The 21,008-nt window shown below is 43.2% G+C and overlaps 1 protein-coding gene across 5 annotated transcripts in view; it reads right to left on the bottom strand.

Moving 5' to 3' along the window:
- Nucleotides 1-18,745, bottom strand: part of dip2bb (disco-interacting protein 2 homolog Bb) — a 59,843-nt gene extending 41,098 nt beyond the window's left edge. For 4 of the 5 annotated variants that reach the window (XM_036151898.1, XM_036151900.1, XM_036151899.1 and 1 more), the window contains exon 1: nucleotides 18,413-18,743. In XM_036151898.1, coding sequence (XP_036007791.1) covers nucleotides 18,413-18,497 — 85 coding nt within the window. In that variant the 5' untranslated portion in view covers nucleotides 18,498-18,743. Of the gene's footprint in view, nucleotides 1-18,412 lie in introns of all 5 variants that reach the window. The other variant, XM_036151902.1, reaches the window with a different exon arrangement.
- Nucleotides 18,746-21,008: the final 2,263 nt, after the last annotated feature.

The following is a 21,008-nucleotide window of genomic DNA, read 5'->3' as shown; positions in this document are numbered from 1 at the left end:
ACTCATGTACAGTAGGTGGCGGTATGCACCTATAAGTTGTTTGCAATCCGCCAACAAAAGGAAAGAAGAAGAAGAAGGAAGGAGCGAGCATTAGGGAAAAGTACACGGGTGGGAGACCGGTAAAGAGGAGGATGAAAACAGATGGGTGCACACAGCGTCGCAGTGATCTCTAGAGATGGCTGCGGGCATCAAAGATGGGCCTCTGTTCCAGCCCCAGCGACGGGAAACACAAAGCAGGACTAAACGTGGACGGAGACGGAAGCGTGGGCTGGAGACGGGAGTGATTCAGAGACTCAGAGAGAAGACGAAGACGGGCGGATGTCGCGAGGATGGGAGATGAAAAGCAAACGACCAGAGCACAGAGTAGGAAACTATGGCAATTGTGAGAAACTGAGCAGAAAGAGGTGGACAAATCCTAACTTCTAGCCCTGACTTTAACCTCAAGTGAGAAGCAGAGAAGCAAATCCCCCTTCTGGAAGCCCCTCCAACCCTTCCTGCTAAGCAGCCCATCTGCATCCTCCATCCCATCAGACCCAACACAGGCTCACAGAGCTCTCCTCTGGGCCTCAGGCCTAACCGTCTCTCTGCCAAAACCCAATGTGGGTAAAGCTTTTAGATTTTTCACATCTATTATAAATCCTTCTAGGGAGTATCTCCTCCTTTTTCCAGAAATAGGGTGAGGAATGGACTGTTTGCTCCTGTTTGCTCCCGGCTAATGACTTCCATGTTAAGGTTATCAATCTATTATCAACTTTTAAACTTTACCTTCAGAGGTGACGGATACCCTTAAATAGGGCTATTGTCTGATCCGGCCCTTGTTCTGCATGGCTTCCTGAAGCTCTGAGCTTTGATCACCGATTATAAAGCTGCAGACTTGGCTTTATTTATGGTTAAAATATATGCGACGGCCTCTGAACCGCAACATGTCCGCGTCATACCATTTGTGCAGTTTATATCACTTTTAACAGGATACCAGAGACGGTGCAGAGCCAACATCCTCCCTCCCCTCTGCCTCAGCTGTTGCTCAGCTGTCAGTCAGCTGTGCATGACTGTTTTCCTTGTAATGCTTTTGGGAAATAGATTTTTAAGGATTAAAACAAATATCTGCCAAAGCTGATACATTACGATATTACCTATAGTGCAGATTCTCTTTCTTGCTATTCGGCGCTCTTGCACAGACACATCTGTTTTGTGTGTCAGTTTTTCCTTTAGAGTCACAGCGTCTGAAATGTCCCCCTTCTGTTCCTACAAACCCTGGCTTTAGAGTATGCTCTTTCCTGTGTGATTCTGAAGTCTAAAGTGGGCGTGGTTACTATGCCACCACGTGCTGCAGTGGGCGGGGCCTAAGAGGATTTGCCAGGGGTGCTGCAGTTGAGTTCCTCTTAAGTGTGACATGTCCTGACCAGAAAGAACCATGTTCTTGTTCTTGCGAATTATAAACATGACGTTTCTCTGCTCTTGTGGCGCACATAAAAGAATTTAGTGTTGGGAGAGTGTGATATATTTCAGCGTTAGGGTTAGAATAAAACAGTTTTTGAGTTTGGTTAAACGGTCTGAAAGTCGGATGAAGATGTGGCCGTGTGATGGCCATAAAGATACCCATGCCCTGAAGTGGGGTGACTCTTGCCCTCTCAGTTATATGTTAGAGCACGTACACACACTTTAGCTGGAGTAAGAGATTTGTTATGACACATATAGCTAAATTAATAACTGAGTTTTGATCTACTTGTAATTGCGAACATGTGGTTTTATGTAAAGGAAATATATTTGGATAGTGACACAATCTTCATGATTTGGGCTCTGCATGCCACCATGTTGGATTTTAAATGAAACAACTACAATGTAATTGAAGTGCTGACTTTAAGGTTTAATACCAGCGGTTGAACAAAAATATATGATAATATATGATAAATATATAATATATGATAGTGTAGGAATTGTAGCTCTTTTTATATAAAGGCTCCTTGTTTCAGGGGCTCAAAAGTAAAAGCACAAATAAACATAACCCTAAGTAAAATTTCAATATTTTGTTGAGAATCAACACAAGTTTGGAACCCATGGGTTTCCTCCTTAGTGATGCTTTAACAGGCCTTTGCTGCAGCTGTCTTCAGGTGGTGCTTGTCTGTGGGTCTTTCTGCCTTAAATTTTGTCTTGAACAAATGAAATGCATTCTTGATTGGGTTGAGATCTGGTGACTGACTCGGCCATTGCAGAATATTCCACTTCTTTGCTTTAAAAAAAACCTGGTCGGTTGCCTTTACAGTATGTTTTGGATCATTGTCCATCTGTACTGTGAAGTGCCGTCCAAACGTTGCTGCATTTGGCTGGATCTGAGCAGAAAGTTTATCCCTATACACTTCAGAAATCATCTGGCTGCTTCTGTCTTTTGTCACATTATCAATAAAGTGACCCGGTGCCACAGGAAGCCATGCATGCCCTTGCCATCACACTGCCTCCACCATGTTTAACAGAAGATGTGGTGTGCTTTGGTTCAGGAGGTGTTCAAATTCTTCTCCAAACGTTGATACAGGTTCATCTTAGTCTCATCTGTCTAAAGAATGCCGTTCCAGAACTGAGCTGGGCTGTTTTTTTTGGCAAAGTCAATTCTGGCCTTTCTTTTTTAGAGGCTGATTAATGGTTTGCACCTTTCTGGTGAATCCTTTGTATTTACTATCATGAAGTTTTCTCTTTATGACAGACTTAGATACTGGTACACCTACTTCCTGGAGAGTGTTCTTCAGTTGAGTGGATGTTGTGAGGGGGGTGGGTGGGGGTTAGGGGAGTCCAAGTTTCTCATACAAGATCTTTTTGTTTTTTTTGCGAAAATAAGACAAAAAAATCCACTGCTAAAAAGAATGCGTAGGTCAATGCACTTTTTGAATCCTGGGTTCATTTTTTAGCGGTTTTTGGGAATGGATGAACCCGGCTCACAGACTGCAGCTTGGCTCAGCAGGTTTTGGTGCTGGAGGTCTATTCTCCGCAATAAGAACAGGACTTGAGTCAGTCTTTATTTTTCAAAACAGTTGCTGTATTTAGCTAATTAGATTTTTTTTATTAAAAGACAATTTTGGTGCACTAAAGTCTGCATTTGAGTAGAATCCATTTAACAAATGTGGTCCTATTTATACTATGAAATTAAAGATACTTTGTGTTGTACGTAACATTTTCAATTGTAAGAAAACTTTAACTTATCTGCAACAATTTTGCCCTAGTTAAGAATAAATAGCCACCATCTGCATTACTCACATATGCTGGTGTGTCAAATAATTGCTGAATTGCAGTTGAGGACCGCTCAAAATCAGTCCAGGGGCCGTAAATGGCCCTCGGGCCCCACTTTGGCCAGCCCTGCATTAAACCAATTTTTCATTTCCAAGGCTTGTCTTCATGTGGTTTTCATGTTGATTCTAAACTTCCTGCCTTTCACTTGGACTGGTGCTGGTTGCCTATTTGGGTCTAACTGCGTTGTGAGTTTTAGTATAGAACCAGAGTCCGTAGGCAAGGTGTACAGTAGGTTTACTATAGACTGGCTACTAGCTAAGTAGTTAACTTAGTAAAGTTCAGAGTGCCTTCGTATTTATATAGTAAATCCATAAGACAGAACAGAAAATCCTGGAAACAGTGGTTTTATTTTATCAGCAAGGTTGTTAATGTTAGATGTTTGTTTATGGGAAGCTTAGTCTAATCTACAAGACCTTTGCATCTATCGCAGTGATTTATTACAACAGATAAGATGGCCGTGCTTAAAGATTCACCGCATATCGGGAAGGGGAAAAACGCCACGGTGCTGCAGAAAGAACCACAGACACACAGGGAACAGCAAGAAAGCTCATGTTTGTCTCAGGACATCGCCTGAGAGCCCGCTCCAAAATAATACCAACTCAGGAGGCTGGGGAGGAAAAAAAAAAAATATGGAAGAAAGACAAACACTTCCATAAGTAATGCATGAACAGCACAGTTGGCTGCGCTCAGTCACATGATTTATTTTTAGCTTATGTGAACAGGCAATTTCTCTGCAGAAACGTACACAGAGGAAGGGATGGAGACGGGGGTGGGGGGGGGGTGGGGGAGGGGTCAGCGTGCATCAACTGAGACCCGAAGTAATCGCTCCTCCATCTGGATGATCCTGAACTCAGCTGTTTTCCAGCAGTTAGAGATGAGAGAGTTAAACCGTAGCTGTGGCTGGATGTGTTAGAGTAGGGAGAGTGGATAATAATCGTTAAATTATTACGCCTTCTCAGGAGGCACAACAACGCGAGGGGAGAAGAGGGCCTCACTTGTTAGCACACTTTCCCACAGTGACCCAGTCCCGTCTGTCCCGGCGCTCCGACGTCACAAACAAACGATTTCAGAGCCGACCTTTGCACGACGCGGCCGCAGCTCGTCCTGGTTGGACAGCTGCACCATAAAAAAAAAAGAATGATCGCAAAACATAAAAGCGGTGCGGCCTGAACGCTCTCCAACTTTCTGTTTTGGGAGTATCTGAGCTGTGGTTTCGGCTGCTCGCTCTCCTTCTGCCCCACGGCCGCTCGGCCTGAATAGTAATTAGCTGCACATCTTCGTTCTCGCTCCATGCTTCTCCTGCTCCCCCCATCACGTTACACTCAATTGCTCTGCCAAGGAAACAACTTAAAATGTGTGTCAACACCTTTTTGTTAAGAATCCCACAGACAAACAGTAAGTTAAACAGAATGGGACTTTATTTCCACAAAGCTTGATCCAATCTTCCTGATTGCATATGCATCAAGAGCCACGATACAAGCCGACATCGGGCCACCTCAGTTCAAGTCCGTCATTTTCAACAGGGTTGTTGCTTAAATCGGCAAACGCATCGTTCCTGAGGCCCAGAGGCCTGGCAAGGTTTTATCTTAAGAACTGACGTCTGCTGAGACCTCCTAGCAGCTCGTTTCGCTCTCAACTAAAGCCATGGTTTATGGTTGTGATACAAATATGGTAAATACGCCGCACAATTCAGCGTTGTCTCTTTAAAATGGGTGCAGGGATAGGAGAAGCTGTCGGCCGTTTTATAATATTCTCCCTGAAAGATTTGTTTCAGTAATACTTTTTCTGCTTATTCTTAAGAGCTTACCGGCATTAGTCCATTTGAACTTTATTATTTAGGTCTGGGTTCTAACTGAGAGCAATGGAAAGCTTAGGGTTTTCTTCACTGTTCAAAAAACATTTTATTCTACATTCAAGCTACAAATATAATATTTTGGATCATTAATCAACGTCTAACAACATTGTTAAGTAGCTGTTATGTCCTTTCTGGGTGGAGTTGTTGATGGAGCAACTGATTTCATTAAATTACTTAGATTACTTTGTCTTTTTCTGTCTTTGGAAAGTACTACTGGCTCTGAGCCTTTGTGTTTAGCTGTGTCTCGTTCCTGGATGTCCTGGAGTCATTTATTTAGCTAGCTGTCTTTTCCCGGACGGAGTCATTAAACCAGCTGCATCTGCCAGAAACTCCGGGTTCTCTTTCTTTTCGTGTAAATCGTTACTTGACCATGTGCTCTGTGTTTTGTTCTCTGACTCTCCTAGAGGTTTCTTCCTGCTTAAAGGGAATGGTTTCTCTCCACTGTCGCCATATGCTTGCTCAGGATGAAAGAACGCTGCAAAGTCAGTCACATTTGGGTTTTGGATCTGTTATTTTGTTTGTAAAATTTTAAAACACAAGAGCACCAAGACGTTTAAAATGGTTTTAAAAAGCACATGCCCTTGTCTTAGGGGGTCTAGGAGCCAAGTGTCAATGATTCAATAACCAAAAAGATTAAATACATCATCTAAATATGAATTGTTATAAAAGGCCATTAGTTGTTTTTTCTATCTTTCACATTATGAAATAAAATCTGGAAAATCTAATTATTTCCATTATTTGGTTTTCCTTTTTTCCATTCTAAATGCATTTGTGTGTATTTTATTTAGTTTTGACACAGCGGGAAACTTTTAATCTGTGTAAACACGACAGCTTTCCTCATTAAAATAACGCTTGTGAAGTAAATGACACAAAATTCACACCGGACGTTTGTAACAACCCCAGTAATTCACACACACATAGAAATCAACATAAGTCCATAAGGTTAATGACAACTTGAAGATGCCTCTGTGGAGAAACCTCCCACACGTGTTGCTCAACAACAACCATCTTCAACTCTTGAAGGTTTCTGGCCGTTCTGGCAGCTTTATTTTCTTACTCTGAGACCACCTTGGCTGGGTGGTCAGGATCATCGTCAGCCTCATTTCATCTTCATGTTCTGATCCAAAATGTCCTGGTACATTTATTTATTACTTTACGAGGTCTGCCAGTACCAAACTCCGACGAACAGTCGCGATCCTCCCACCTCTGAACGTCCCTGTTGGTGTGCTGCGCTAAAGGTGACCTGCAGTGACATTTCTCCTACAGACGCGATGATGTGAGCAATGACTATGCGTGATACAGGATCTCATAGTGCTTTGATTAGCATGCAATTAATTTTTTTTTTTTTTTTTTACACAAAACGATGAACATATTTAGCACCATATTCCTTATTTTTTTAAAAAAAAGAAAGGAACATTTGCGTGCTGCCATTTAATGTTTGCACACTTGTTCATGATTGCCATGTTGACCATTTTAAAAGGGCTCTCTTGCTTTTTCTTGCTCCTGCGCTTGTGAGCTCGTAAAAGAACAGCCGGCGTGCATGTTGAAACAAGACCACGGGTCTGTCAACACGAATACGCTGTGTGACTGACAATTAGGCTGATAGAGCTACTCGAAGAATTTGGGAGCGAGCTTCGGCTAAACCCTGCAACCATCTTCCAGCACTTTGAGCGCATAAGATGTTGTCTGACCCGTGATTATTTTATTAATCAAAATTCCTTTCGACGAGAGTTGTTTGGAAAGATCCCAGTGACTTCAAAATTGCATATAAACTTTCTCTTTTAGAAAGCTGGATCTGCAGAGAAACACCCAAAGAAAACAAGTCTATCCCGTGTATAATGAGGCCCGTGTGTATCCTGTCACAGCTGATTGTGCTCCTGAAAGAGAAGCTGCATCTGTACTTCTGTCGGCTCAGACCATAAAACTGGTATTACAAGCCCAGCAGGGTGAAAATGGTCTCAGGTGATTCTCCTCCCGTGGAATAGGAAGCTGGGTGTGACCAACACGGGCAACAAAGCGGATCATGTTTTCCTCCACGCACTCACTACCCTCATCCCAGATGGGACTGGTGACATCAAACACACACACATAGAGTCCCGAGAGGCCCCCCAAAGCAAGGGTCACACAGATAAGAGGCAAATAAGTGCAGGTAGGTAACTAATAGCCTACCTCTGGATGGCCAGTTTTCCCTTTGTGATAAAGAGCAGGATAAAGCGGCATTGCTTAGCATTCGCTGGCACCGTCCCTAAATGAACTGGGATTTGGACGCGACAAGAACGGTGACAGACATGAGAAACGGTCAAAGACAAAAAACCGAGCCAGTCTGCTGAACAAACTGCGCGGTCATGTTTATTCAACATGACTCCCTTCGACGTTCAAGCTCTTTATTTAAGATCCTGAACAAGAATGGTTGAAACAAACGGCCATTCTGTCAAGCAAATGGTCCAATTGGATTTCTGCTACGTTGTTTGTAAGATGAATTAACTTTTAAAATAGGAACGTCCAGGTCTTCCTCCTGCTACATCAGGTCAACAGGTGGATCCTTCAGTGTGGCCCAGGAAGTAGTACGGCCTCCCTTTAAGGATTCACCGGGCACTTCCCGCTGAAAGGAGACCCAGAACCCGCTGGAGGGACTATATGTCCTGTCCGCCTGGGGAACATCTTAGGATCCCCCCAAAATGAGCTGCAGGAAGTCACAAGGGAAGAGGGATTTCTGGGTTTCCCTCTTGGACGTTTTTCCACCGCGACTCGATCTCAGATAAACGGAAGACCATTGATGGATGGATGTTATCAGTTCTAAGGTTTACGAACTAGGAGGAGCTTGTTTACAAAGCAGCGGACTGCAGCCTGACTACCTGAGCAGATAGCCTGATGAATTAACCAACTAAATCAGCCTGTTAGGCATGTTACTCTCTAAAGACCAGGGCAACAAAAAGTCCAATATTCTGCCCTACGTAGGCAATTGTTTGAAGAGCTCAATTTATCAGATGATCAATTTTGTATATATTTGCTTTAGTCTATCAAAATCGAGGTAATAATTGAATGTTATTACACAACTATGTCGAATTCAGCCATGCATAGAATCACACAAACAAATACACCGTCATTTTAATGCACGTTTATTCTTAATGTGCATGCACACACATTAGAAGATCAATAATTATGTAATCTTAAGCTCTACTTGAAAATCTTCTCAACATTTATTTATTTTTTTTGTACTGTCTGTGTTATATAGTACTGCCGATTACTCAAAGTGTTGTTCTTGTGTTTTTTTTCCTAATGCTGAACTACTTAGGCAATAGAAATTCACCTCAGGGATGAATACAGTTTTATTCTACTTTATTCTGCAACCCGAATGATCAGAATGGTTGATTATTTCTGCTAAAGGTTTTGAAATACCTGTACACCTACAGTTTAGTTTACATGTGCTTTAATTAACACTTAGGCTAGCTGGTGTACCCCTTAAAACGTCCAAGCGGTCTCATCCATTCTGCGTTTTTGCCTTGAAGACAATCCTCTCCGTGGATCGTCAAACCGTATGAAATAATCCTGGGCCTGGAGGCGAGAGGCAGATCTGTTTCCATGTTTCTCCAGCTCATCGGAGGCAGCGGAAGTCTCATGTTTCATCTGTAATGGCTTTCACAGCTCAGGGCAGTTATTGTGCTGCACGACAAAGTGCCTGCAACACATGGCCATTTCAATCTGGACAGGGTTTATGGAAATTGCAGAGGGTGCAGCAGCATGTGGGAGCGGACATACGGGGGGCAGCATGTGGGCCGTGTCAGTAAGAGCCAGGCCAGCATGAAGAAAAAGCGGTGCTAACCCAGGGTGACAGCCACAAATGATCAGGCAGCGCTAACGAAGGAAAGGCTGAGCTGAACTGTAATAAGAAGGAAGCTGTTCAGGTAATGTTGCCACTTCATTTAATCAACTCGGCCAGAAGTTGCTCTAAAGTCCAGGAGTAAACCACCGTCTTCACACCTTATTCTCTCTCTCTGTCAAGTAACTTTCACAATTTTACTTGACAGTTTTCAAATTTAAATCAATCACAGTATTTACATCCCCTAAAAAAAACAAAAAACAGTATTGGCAGTTTTGGCCCATCTACCATGAAGGAGAAAGTAACATGGGAAGCAGCAGGAAACCTGGATTAAATGACTGCACACTCACTGGTCTGCGTTGTAGGCCGGGTTCTTCCTCCGTTTAATAATTTAGCGAACAACACACTGACCCACGAACCACTTAATGCTCTCTATGCAATACCCCCCCACCGTGCATCGTTTCCTTTAGTTTTTGCCGCTTATACCAGCCTAAGTCAAGAAATGAATCAGTTGTACTATAACGACCAAAGGCGTGGTGTAAAAAGCAACTTAAAAAGGTACAAGGAGTTTAAAAGCTCCACCTGAGGTTCCCTGTGAACACGATTCAGGCTTCAGCTCCCCAGCTGACCGCGGGGCTCTCTGTCAAGGTGTGTGCTGGAGTCTCGTCTAAATTATTCAGTCGTTGCGGAGCTCAAAGCTTCATTTGTAACAGTGTTTCTCTGCGTTCCCGGAAAAATTAAAGGTTCAAACCTGTTTAAAAGACAAACCCTGTGACTATAGCTGCTGTGTTTTAGTCATGAGCGGTGCCCAGATTTTTTTCTTTCATCGTATTAGACCGACCGAGTCCAGGCTGGAAAGCCTAAATCGGCTTCATCCCCAGGACCCGTCGATGGAGTCTTGCAGAAAAATGTTTCAGATGTGTGTTTCGGGTAATTAAGTGAATTTTAATCTCAGAGGAAGATAACTTCCCTAAGCTCAAAGATTTTGATTTTGTTTATTAAAAAAAAGAAAATATCAGCACCGATCTGCCCCCGTGTCTTTGTCTGTAGGATCGTTTGTTGTCTGTAGGATCAGGGTGATTGCCCCCTAAACCCAATAACAAGAACAACAGCAGCTACTGCGTTTATGCTTTTTCCCGATGGCTGTGGTGGACTTCTTCACAAATTGGTTTTAATTTGGCCACGTCAAAGGTTTTATAGCATCAACAGCCTATTTAAGGTCACACCATTGCATTCCAATCAGATTAAAAGGCCAGACTTTGACTAGGCCACTCCAGTCCATCCCACCAGCACTTTGACATTAGCTCTTTGATACAATATTGTCTTTCTTCAATGCTATGCTAGTTTTAAGATAGCTTTAACGGGAGGCATAAGTTCAAAAGAGCTCCACGTTTGTCTCGTCAGTCTTGGAGATCCTTAAGATGTCTTTTTGGCAAACATGAGACAGAAACTTTTTGGTCAGCAGTGGTTCTTGCCTTGGAGGTCTCTCTGGCTGCTCAGTCTAAGGAAAATATGTAACAGTGATCCAAGCGCTGAGCATTGTGATGAGCAGACAAATAACGCGCATTGTCTGGATTGCTTTCTTTTGCATTATTACGACCTCCCTATCGTTCTCTGAGTTTTAGCTTTTCAGCCACTAAAATCTGCATCTGTAACCACTTTTTGGCTAAATATATGCACAGAACTAAGAACTGCATTTGGCTTGAGAATGGTTTTTAGTTGGGATGTGTTGCTCTTTGAGATGTCACACTCACTACCATTAACCAGAAAGAACGAATACTTATTTGGGATTTTGAGTGTGGCAGACAGAAAGGCAATCACTAAGAAATGGCTCAGGCCAGGCAGCCCGTCCATCAAGGACTGGTATGATATTATTTACAAGATTGTTGCAATGGAAAGAATTAAATTCTCCATGTACCTACAGTTAAAAAAAAAAAAAATAAATAAATAAATTGGGAATTATGGAAAACATATTTCTCAAACGTGCCTTCCTTTATCTAATTTGGTTCTACCACCATTTACCTTTATTCTTATCCTACATTTTGTGTTTTTTTTTTCTCATATATAACTTTTGGCAGCAACTAGTCCTCGGTATTTCTCTCTCAGGTTTTGAAAACAAAGATCCACTCAGGTTCTGTGTTTGTAGATACACTCTACAAGTATTTTGTATTCAATCAATCACTGAAATATTCTCTGTCTTTTGCTGTTTGTTTGTTTTTTTGCACATGGAGATTGCCTTTGTCCTTATTATATGCTATCTTCAATGAAGAGAATAAAAAAAATGCATCAGAAGAAGGCATCAAAGACTTACTTTTATTCTGTGGGTAATTAAATATATTGTGTCTTCCCTAACAGGAAAGCATTGTTGAGTATTGAAATAACAACCTTGAATGCGACTAATAAACATTTCCTCCGCTCTCCTTACGTTTCGGCATCTTGGTCACCAACGTCTATGTCAGGTGTGGCTATAAAAGGCGGTAAAGGTCCGTGCAACTGGCTGTATGCAATATTTGAAAGGAGAATTTCAATTCAAGGCACCTGACGTATACAGGCCCACCAAACACTGCAGCCAAGCAGTCCCTTTGCAATTGCAATGTTGCACAGATTGCAAGGACGACTGCACTTTGACATATTGAGCAACTCTAGTTGACAGCCTCGTGGAGACCTCAGGGTGAAGGCAAAGACTGGTGACTGGCACCAAACGATCTTCAAGCTACTTCATTTCCAGACAACTAATCTGAGTTCCACTAAATCTGTTCAGATCGCTTTTCTGCAACATCGAGGTTATTATGCAGCTCCAATGGACTAGTGCATAGCAGGGTTCGGACTCTCAAACAACAGCCTTGGAGTCTTGCTGTCACAAAGCGAAGCTCTCATGCAACACATCAGTTATTGGCGGTGGGCGTGTGAGAGGCAGCGATGCCCTGCAGCAGTCCTGGCCTAATGTGACTCACGGGCTAAATGAGCTAGGCTCGTTGCCCCCCGATGCTCTGTGACCTAGATTGAGAGACGCAGGCAGGACTATAATCTCTTGTTTCTCTCCCTCTCCTACAGTATAGAACAGGCTGCCGACACCAGAACCTGTTCTGCGCAGCGACGTTGGCAGATTACAGATAGACGTTCTGTAGAAATGAAGTTATTGATCACGCCTTTAACAGCAGGGGCTGAGAAGATGATCGAATCATGAAACTGAGGGGGGGAAAAAAAAGTAGCTGCAACGTGTGTCAGAGTGTTTGTTTACGGGACATTTATAGCAGCACACACATATGTGGAGTGGGACGGTGCAGATGGCATGGTTTATTGGCATCGGAGAGAGTTTGCACTTGGTTTAAAGCATTCACAGGGCAGTGAAAATGGTTTCATTTTGTTGTTTTATCATTAAACTTTTTTCTAATACAAGACAAATTTTTTGTAAATAAATACAAAAAGGCATTAAATTAATGTATTAAGGGGAAAAGCCTACCAACCTGGACCAATATGAAAAACTAATTCCCCCTTTGTCAAATCGAGAATTTATTAGGTTTGGCAAATTATTTTTTTATGTGCAGGCCTTATTCCTGCCAGGTCTGTAAAATCACTCAAACAGAACCTGACTCACAACATGAAGAAGGCTTAAAGATCATCTCAAAAAGAAACAAATCGTGTCTCCATCTAAAGAAAATCAAAGAGCAGATGAGACATGTATCGGCTTGGGAGTTTGTTTGTTTTTTGCATTTATTCACGTTAAAGGAAAGTAAAAAAAAATTACTGTAAAATCAACTTATATAATTCTGATTTGTCACCTGGGATAGAAGTAATGTTGCCTATAAACAATCGGTCCTCTCCATCAACAATCAAGTGTTTCTCCTCTCAAACCTAGAGAAAGGAGCGGAACTACTTCGGTTCAGAGTGTAGCCCGTGTTTACTTCCTGGTTCCTGAGCCAATCACAGGAGAGTTCACAGGGTTCCTAAAACAGAGGGCAGCATTTGGTATTTTATGTTGGTAAAAGAGCAGCAGCATCAGCAAACATGGAAGCCAGTAAAAGAAACGGACCAGAGCTAAAACAGAACATAACATCATATACCTGTCCTGTGGAAGTAAAAACTTCACAGCAGCAACGGACCATCGAGGAAATGGTTGTTGTTGGTGAGAGGCTATGTATGTTTTGCTCAGATTTGGAACATTATGTTTCATTATTAATTATTGCTCCTTTAAATAATAAATAAAAACTAATTAAATACAAGCTTTCCTTACATTAAAGTTTGGGATGATGATCTGAACAATATCACTTCAATAACAAAAGAAGAAATCTGCTACGGGGGAAACTCCTTTTTTAACTTAATTTAGGACAAATACTTTTGTATTTAGCACATTAGTTTTTAAAAACTAATGTGTGACATGCTGATTTAATTGTTCATCTAAAAAGGCACTGCCTTAGTGTCGCCTCACAGCTTTGACCAGAAATGTGATGTCTGCAGAACTGGCCCAATACCCGGTTAGGTTCCCTTTCCTGACGGCAGAGCAGTACAGTCAGACTGCATGTGACCACTCAAATTTGTGAGTTTTACCTGAGTTTTTACATTAACGTGAGGTACATCTCAACATTTACATTTACAAGAACACGGGGACTCAAAGGCAAACCCAGGATAACGCACCACTAATACACAAAAATCTGTCTCTCACTTCATCCGCTGTGATGTTCGTGTTCTGATTGATCCCAAAACGTTCCTCTGCAGACGTGAATAAGCACAGCTAATCTCTGGTTCTATTAATATCTTTATCTTTTTACTCTATGTCACTTCCTTCATCCCACCCTTCCCCCCCTAACACACCCACACTGGTATCTACAGCCTTTCCATTACTGTGTTTTCCAGCTCTTGGACCAAAGTCAACCCCACAGCTTGGTTTCAGTAATCCCCATATTGGTGGATGTTTGCACTCCAAGCGGACCATGGGCAAGACAGCGACACATGAAACCTTACAGGACAGAAATCGAGAGCTTTGGCAGCACGTGGATTAGGAATACGGACAAAAAGCGAAATGAAGCGACAATCCCTGCAACTCTAGCGGGTTACGATCAGGGTTAGATCGTAAAACAAGAGCACAACTTTTGCGCGTCTCACAGAGCTCCGTTCAGTCCACTACCTGAAACTGGACGCAGCTGCAAATCCTACAAACTCACGGCCATCAACAAGAGAAGGAGCCAAGAGGTGACTCTGGAGGAGCTGCAGGAGTGGGAAAGTGTGCTGACCCGACAGCCGTCACACAAGCACTCCACAATTCATCACTTTGTTAAAGAGTGTCTGGAAGAAAACCAGCCAACAAACATGTGAACGAAGGTCAGATGAGAACAAAACGTACATTTTTTGCTTAAGTGTGCGGGACGTGATACGTGGGAGAAAGCGAACGTGGTTTCTAAAGCAAACACTGATCTCGCCGATAGAGTCAGTGGGAAACCCAGGAGCAACTTGACTGACATCCCATCTTTATTGCAGAGGAAGATAAACTCTGTTCACCTTATCCAGGCGACGTTAAACCAGTGGTCTCAGACCCAAATCCTTGAGGGCCAGTGTCCTGCTACTTTTAGATGCTAAACTACCTCTGTAGCAGGTATCAAGCTCTGCTAATGATCAGGTATGTGAAGCAGAAACAAATCTAAACACCAGCCCTCTGGTTTTTATTGCTAGGTATATTTAACAGTAAACGAGAAGCGTTTTAATGCGACTGTCCATTCAGAGCGTGTAAAATGTATTTTCATTGTAAGCCTGGTTCTGCTGGAGATTTCTTCCCGTTAAAAGGGGAGTTTTCCTTTCCACTGTCGCTTCATGCATGCTCAGCATGAAGGATTGCTGCAAAGCCATGGACAATGCAGACGACTGTCCACTGTGGCTCTACGCTCTTTATGAGGAGTGAATGCTGGAATCTGCTGGGTTTCCTTTTATAGGAAACTTTTTGACCAATCTGTCTGTATGATATGATTGAATTTGACTTTGTAAAGTGCCTTGAGATGACCCCTGGAGCTATATAAATAAACTTGAATTGCTTTTAATGATTCTGTTCATTTGTGTTGATGTCTTCAGTCACAGCTGTTCCCACTTGTATGCTTGTTTGTTTTCTTACCATTTATCTCAGTTCCAAAATGAATTAAAGATACGGCCTAAAACCTCAGCATCTAGCTACGTACAGCTAGTAGATTCATCCCCCTTACAACTACAACTGCAGCAAAAGGCGGTTCTACAAAGTCGTGACTCAGGAGGGGGCTAAAAACAGACGCCTGCCACACTTTTCAGATCTGTATTCGTAAAAACATGTGAAAACAATGTATTACTAACTACTCTGAGACTCTCTGTCACATAAAACACAAGCAGGTTTGCTTTTAAGATGCCGTGGGAGGTCAGCGCCTCGGGGCGGACGTCCCGTCGAGCGAAGAGCTTCTAGACAAAGGTTATTTATCTACACAAGCGCGGCGTTTCGAAGTGCAACAATCTAGCCAAACACATAATCTCCACGGTGGAGGGAATAAGTCCTGCACACTTGCACCCTCGTTCTGAGCAGCTTAAACCGTTGTAGTTTAGCGCTCTACATTCCAGCCCAGCTCGGTCACTAAGACCTTTATCCTGTCAAAGGTTTTCTTTGTGTCCTCCCAGTCGTGGAAGTCAAAGTAGGTGGAGTTGCTCTGTTGCCTCCTCCAGCTGTGATCACCACCGCTACCCAGCACAGAAGCAAACGCTCTTCTTCACGGCCCTGTTATGTTTTCAGAAAGGCCATAAAAGATGCTGATGCACTTTTTCCTTGGCTCGTTGCTAGGGAGGGGGGGGGAATCCCGTCTAAGCAGGACAACAATGGAAGGGATTGTTGTCACGTAAAAGATATCCATGAGAAAGTTTCGGGCTCGCTGGGTGTCCAGCTGCTGCTCGCCTCGTCGCCATCCGGTGAGTGGAGCCTGAGTGGACGGCGGACAGGCGGCGTAGACGCAGGAGCATCTGGAAAGCAGGCGCCATTCATTTTACGTTTGCTCTAACGTTTCAAACGACGGCGAGGCCCTCAGAGACCCACTGGGGCGTTCACAGAGCGATACGAGGCGTCACCTTATACCGCGCAGCTTCACTCGGAGGACAGACACCGTCACAAGTCAGTGACTTAACTCTGGATCCAGGAAACTGATGCGCTTTGATAACTAATATAAAGTCACAGTGTTGTCAGTTGAATGTTTTAGATCATTAAACAAACTTTTATATAATTTATTTCTTTTTGTATTTTTCTTTTTCTTACCTACTTCTTTTTGATCCATGGTATAACGAGGACACACTGTATATATATGATGCTCCTTGTCCTACTTGACACCTTCTTCCTATGATTACTGATTACTGAGCCGATGTGACATGTGAATTTCTCCAATGTGAGATCAATAAAGCTTATCTTATCTTATCATATCTTATAAAAGCTAAATACAAAAAACTGTTTTAAAATGGTGGTTTTATCTATTAAGAAGAAAAAAAACGATCCTAACTAATGTGGCCCGATCGGAAAAAGAACCCCCCCCCCCCTTGTTAAACATGAAATAACTGTAATTAATATTAATAACTAGATTTCTTTTATTCAGTTTTACTATCCACACCCGGACCTGACCACTGCTTTTGTAGGATCAGGCAGTAGTCAACGCGGGTTGGCTAAAAGATCTAAAAAAGCAACACGTCACACACGAATCAAAGGAAATTCAAGTACAGATGAGAAAAGGTCATTTTGCCTCCAGTCAACCACAGAGAAAGCCATCTTGCATCAGATGCAGAAAACAATGAGGAGAGGCCGGCCTAGAAAAGAAATACTCCCAAAAGTGAATGGACCACACATCCAGACGGCCAATAAGACTCCAGAACAACACCTAAAGAACTGCAGGCTTCACTTGCCTCCGTTTTAGCTGGTGTTCATCATTCAACCCTAACAAGGAGGCTGGGTAAACATGGCATCCATGGGAAACCTGCAAGGCCCGTTTGACATTTGCCAACTAAAACCTCTCAATCTTCAAGACTTCGGGGGGAAATATTCTGTGGACTGAGGAGACAGGTGTGGAGCGTGGACATCTGACGACTGAGGCTGTGCAGCAGGAAAATTATCCAAAACACACCAGCAAGTCCACCTCTGAATAGCTAAAAAAAAACCTAAGTGGGTTTTTTGGAGTGGCCTAGTCAAAGTCCGGACTCAAAGCCGACCGAGATGCTGCACCCTAAGCTTAAACAAGATTAAAAACCCTCCAATGTGGCTGAAATAAACAAGAAAATTGGGCCAAAAATGATCACGATGCTGCGAAGGTTGTTGCAGCCAGTTAGCAGGTTCAAAACAGGGCCACATTTGGATTTAGTTCCTTAAAAAAAAAATCAATTTTCATTTGAGAACTGCTTTGTCCTGATTACTCAGGTTGTATTAGCCTGCTATTAAAATGTGGGTAATGATCTGAAGAATCATGTAAAAAGGGCCAGACACACAAAGACACACTTCAAAACTAAAACAGTACTTTGGAAGATTATGCATCTACTGAGAGCGGCTGTTTTTAAACAGAGATTTTGTGGGGGGTTTTTTCTCAGTGCAGGAATAAAATGAGAGGTTACTTTGACAGTCGCGTTGGGAAAAGTCTGCTTTCCTCAACAACAACATTAAAAAAGGACCGAGCGCCTTCAACGCCATCAAGGTAGACCGGTTGCAGAGAAGCTCCACCTGTTCTCCAGCTAGATGCGTGCACGCAGCTCGGCCACTGGAACACCATTAGTGGCACATGCATTCTCCTGCCTGGCTCCACGCGAAGCCTCACATTACTCATCCTCCTCCGGGGCCCCGGAGAACTGCACGCCACAAATCAACTTTCTGCCTAGTGATTCGCAGCGTGACGAGGAGACTTGCATAACACCCAGATCCATGGTCCTCCCCCCCCCCCCCCCCCCCCCCCCCCCCCCCTCCTCTCTCTCTCATAGCTACAGCTGGGTTGTTTTAAAGAAAATGAAACCCTCTTATGAGCTGCTGCAGACCAGGGCGAACGCTTGGACGGATGCTGGAAGGGCCACAGCATTCATCACCGTCCCCTGATCTTCCTACTCAGGGCCTGTGGGATGACAACGCTGACCCACATTCAACAACAGGAGTGGGTATTTTGCTCATTTCACCAGCAGGGACAAACTGCAGGATGAGAAATGTGGATTACAAAGCAAGAATGGGCTTTTAGATGTCTGATTTAAATAGAAAAAACAACTACATTTTTATTCATGGGTTATAAGCTGCATGCAGCTGGCAATCCCTCTGGGTAGCCGTGATTGATTGTTAAAAAAAATAAATAAATAAATAAAGGGGGTCACTGTGTGTTTATAATTTGTCAAATTCGTGACTCGACCCACTGCAGTGGCTCGGGACTCAAACCAGCTGAAAACAAACAACCGCAAATCGCTCCTCCGGCCTCCATCAAAGCCACAGCGGCCAGCAGCCAGCCTACCTTCGGACAGCTCCAGGTCCAGCTCCGCCAGCTGGTCCCTGACCTCTTTCGGCAGAGCCGCCAGATCAACGCCGCGCTCGGTCATCGTCGGAAGCTGGGCAAGCCAAGCCGGGAAGGACCCGATGGCTCCAACGGCGGCAGGTAACGATCCGGCGAGAGGCTGCCGGGGAGAGGCAGGGAGGAGGAGGAGGAGGAGGAGGAAGAGGAAGAGGAGAGGGAAATAAGCGATCAAGATGTGGAAACGGTGGTGTTTACTCCATCTCCGCGACTCCCCGACACCGCCATGACTGGGGGAGATGGGAACAAGTCAGAGTGGAGAGAGGAGAGTCGGTTGGTCACGTGATCCGGGATGATGGGACCCCGTGGAGGCCAGGAAGTGGGCGTAGGGCTCCCCCTGCTGGTAGCAGCAGGAAGTGCCTGACTCACCCATCCCAGGTGGGAAAATGGCGATCATATCAAGCATATGATACACATACAGCCACGTGAAAACAGGACTCCACGTTAAATTCACAGCTCCCAGACAGGTGTCTAACATAATTGTTATTCAACTGTGAAAATCCATGTGGCGTAATTGCACTTAAACGACAAAACCTTACTTAAATAAGAAACGAGTAAGAAATTGACTTCAAAATCAACCTAAATCACTCATTTGTCACCCGGTTCAGAAGTGACATTCAAGCAATCGGTCCTCTCAATCAACACAAGTTTTTCTCCTTTCAAACCTAGAGGTACGGCGCGGAACTACTTCTGTGCAGAGTGTAGCCCGTGTTTACTTCCTGGTTCCTGAGCCAATCACAGGAGAGTTCCCAGGGTTGCCTAAACAGAGTGCAGAGTTTATGGTGGCAAAAAGGGCAGCGGTTTGCTAACATGGAAGTCAGTTAAGAAAAAAAGGAAGAAAAAAAGTGACTAAAGTGTTTGCACAAATTAATATGTGTGAATCGTCTTCGCTCATCTTTAATTTTGCTGAGCTACGTCCTCGTCTCTTGACTTGATCCCACCACTTTTGGCTGAAATGACTTAAGTGAGAAGCTTCGACTCAGCCCAGGACTTTCCATTTATTCAGTCATTATTTATTCACATAGTTAGTGGATTTGCTGGTGGGTTGTGGTTCTTTGTCACGTTGCAGCATGGCCCAGCTCTGCTTCAGCTTTACTTTATTTTTTTTGATACGGTCTCATGTTTTCCTGAAGCACCCCTCTGAAAAACAGTACGCTTCATGGTGGATTCCAGGATGGCCAGTTCCTGCAGCACCAAAGCGTTCCCAGACCATGACACATCCACCTCCTTGCTTCACAGTTTGTGTGCAGCACCTTTCCTGGAATCTAAACTTAGTTTATATAAAACATTTACTATTACGGTGTCCAAATAACACAATTTTAGATTCAGTCCATAAAACAGAAGTCCCGGTCTCAGTCTACATTCTCTTTAGTTTGGCCTTTTTTTTTTTTATTATTCCTTGAACATCTCCCATGAAAGTAGAATTTTAATGGCGTCCATCTGATTGTAGATGCATGCACCTTCATATTCATTTATAACAGTAGCAAGAGAGTGCATTAGGTCGTGTGATGACATTCAAGTATTTTTGGAGAATTCTTTCAGCATCTCGCTGTCTGCTCTCATGGTGAACTTGCTTGGACAACCAGATCATTGAATGCCCACTTGTAGATTATTTTTCCATAAAGGAAAATGGCCTAATTTAAATTATTTGGGGATCTCTTAAGATCTCTTACCAGGCACATGAGATGAAAAAAATCTTCTTTCTTAAGGGTTCTTGAAGTTTCAGTGCTCGCTAGTACTTCAACAGTCATCAGCACACCAAACTAACTTTCTGAGGTTTAAACAGGGCAAACCTTCAAAATGCTGATTAACAATGCTTTCGTCATGTTGCACCTGATGTGATGAACCTCAGAGCTAAATTTAAGAATAAGAAAACCTTGAATACATAAACAGATATCCTAGGTGAGCTTAAATGTCACATTTGTATTTGGCATTTAATTTTTTAAAGGGCACATATCATACAAACTCTACTTTAACTATGTTATGATGCTATTCCTTCATCAAAATCATGCCCAAGGAGGTATTTTGCTTGATTCAAGCATGTGAGTAATTCTCTTGAATTCTGCGTTCTGAGCAGCAGGCCCTCCCTGTACTGGAAAATGAATGGCCATGACTAATGGCTCTAATGTAGAGCGGTGGTCATTACCCGCCTCCCTCCTGGAAGTACCTACCTTGACCTTGCAGCCCCTGCCCAATAAAAAATGTGAGCTAGAGTGCAATAATTTCTCCCCATAGTTGAGACGAAGTGGCCCTTTTAGCACCTAATCTGCATATAGCAACAGCATCTGCTCTTTTTTGATACCATGCGGCAACGGCTCTAGGGCAGCGTCATGAAATGGGCAGCACCCTCAACAGTGATGGTAAATCTATTTCTTCAAGGTTTGAAAAATAGCACCAGAAAAGAAAAACTAATATTTAATAACACATGAATACGCTGTAATGCCAAAAGGCAATATTTCATCATATATATGCCTATAGTTGACTTTGGAAGGCTTAAAAAAAGATGATATAGAGTCTTTAAAGAAATCCTCAAAGCTGA

The sequence above is a fragment of the Fundulus heteroclitus genome, chromosome 20 (assembly GCF_011125445.2).
Source record: "Fundulus heteroclitus isolate FHET01 chromosome 20, MU-UCD_Fhet_4.1, whole genome shotgun sequence".
Classification (NCBI taxonomy): domain Eukaryota; kingdom Metazoa; phylum Chordata; class Actinopteri; order Cyprinodontiformes; family Fundulidae; genus Fundulus; species Fundulus heteroclitus.
This window is presented reverse-complemented; position numbering and strand designations above follow the sequence as displayed.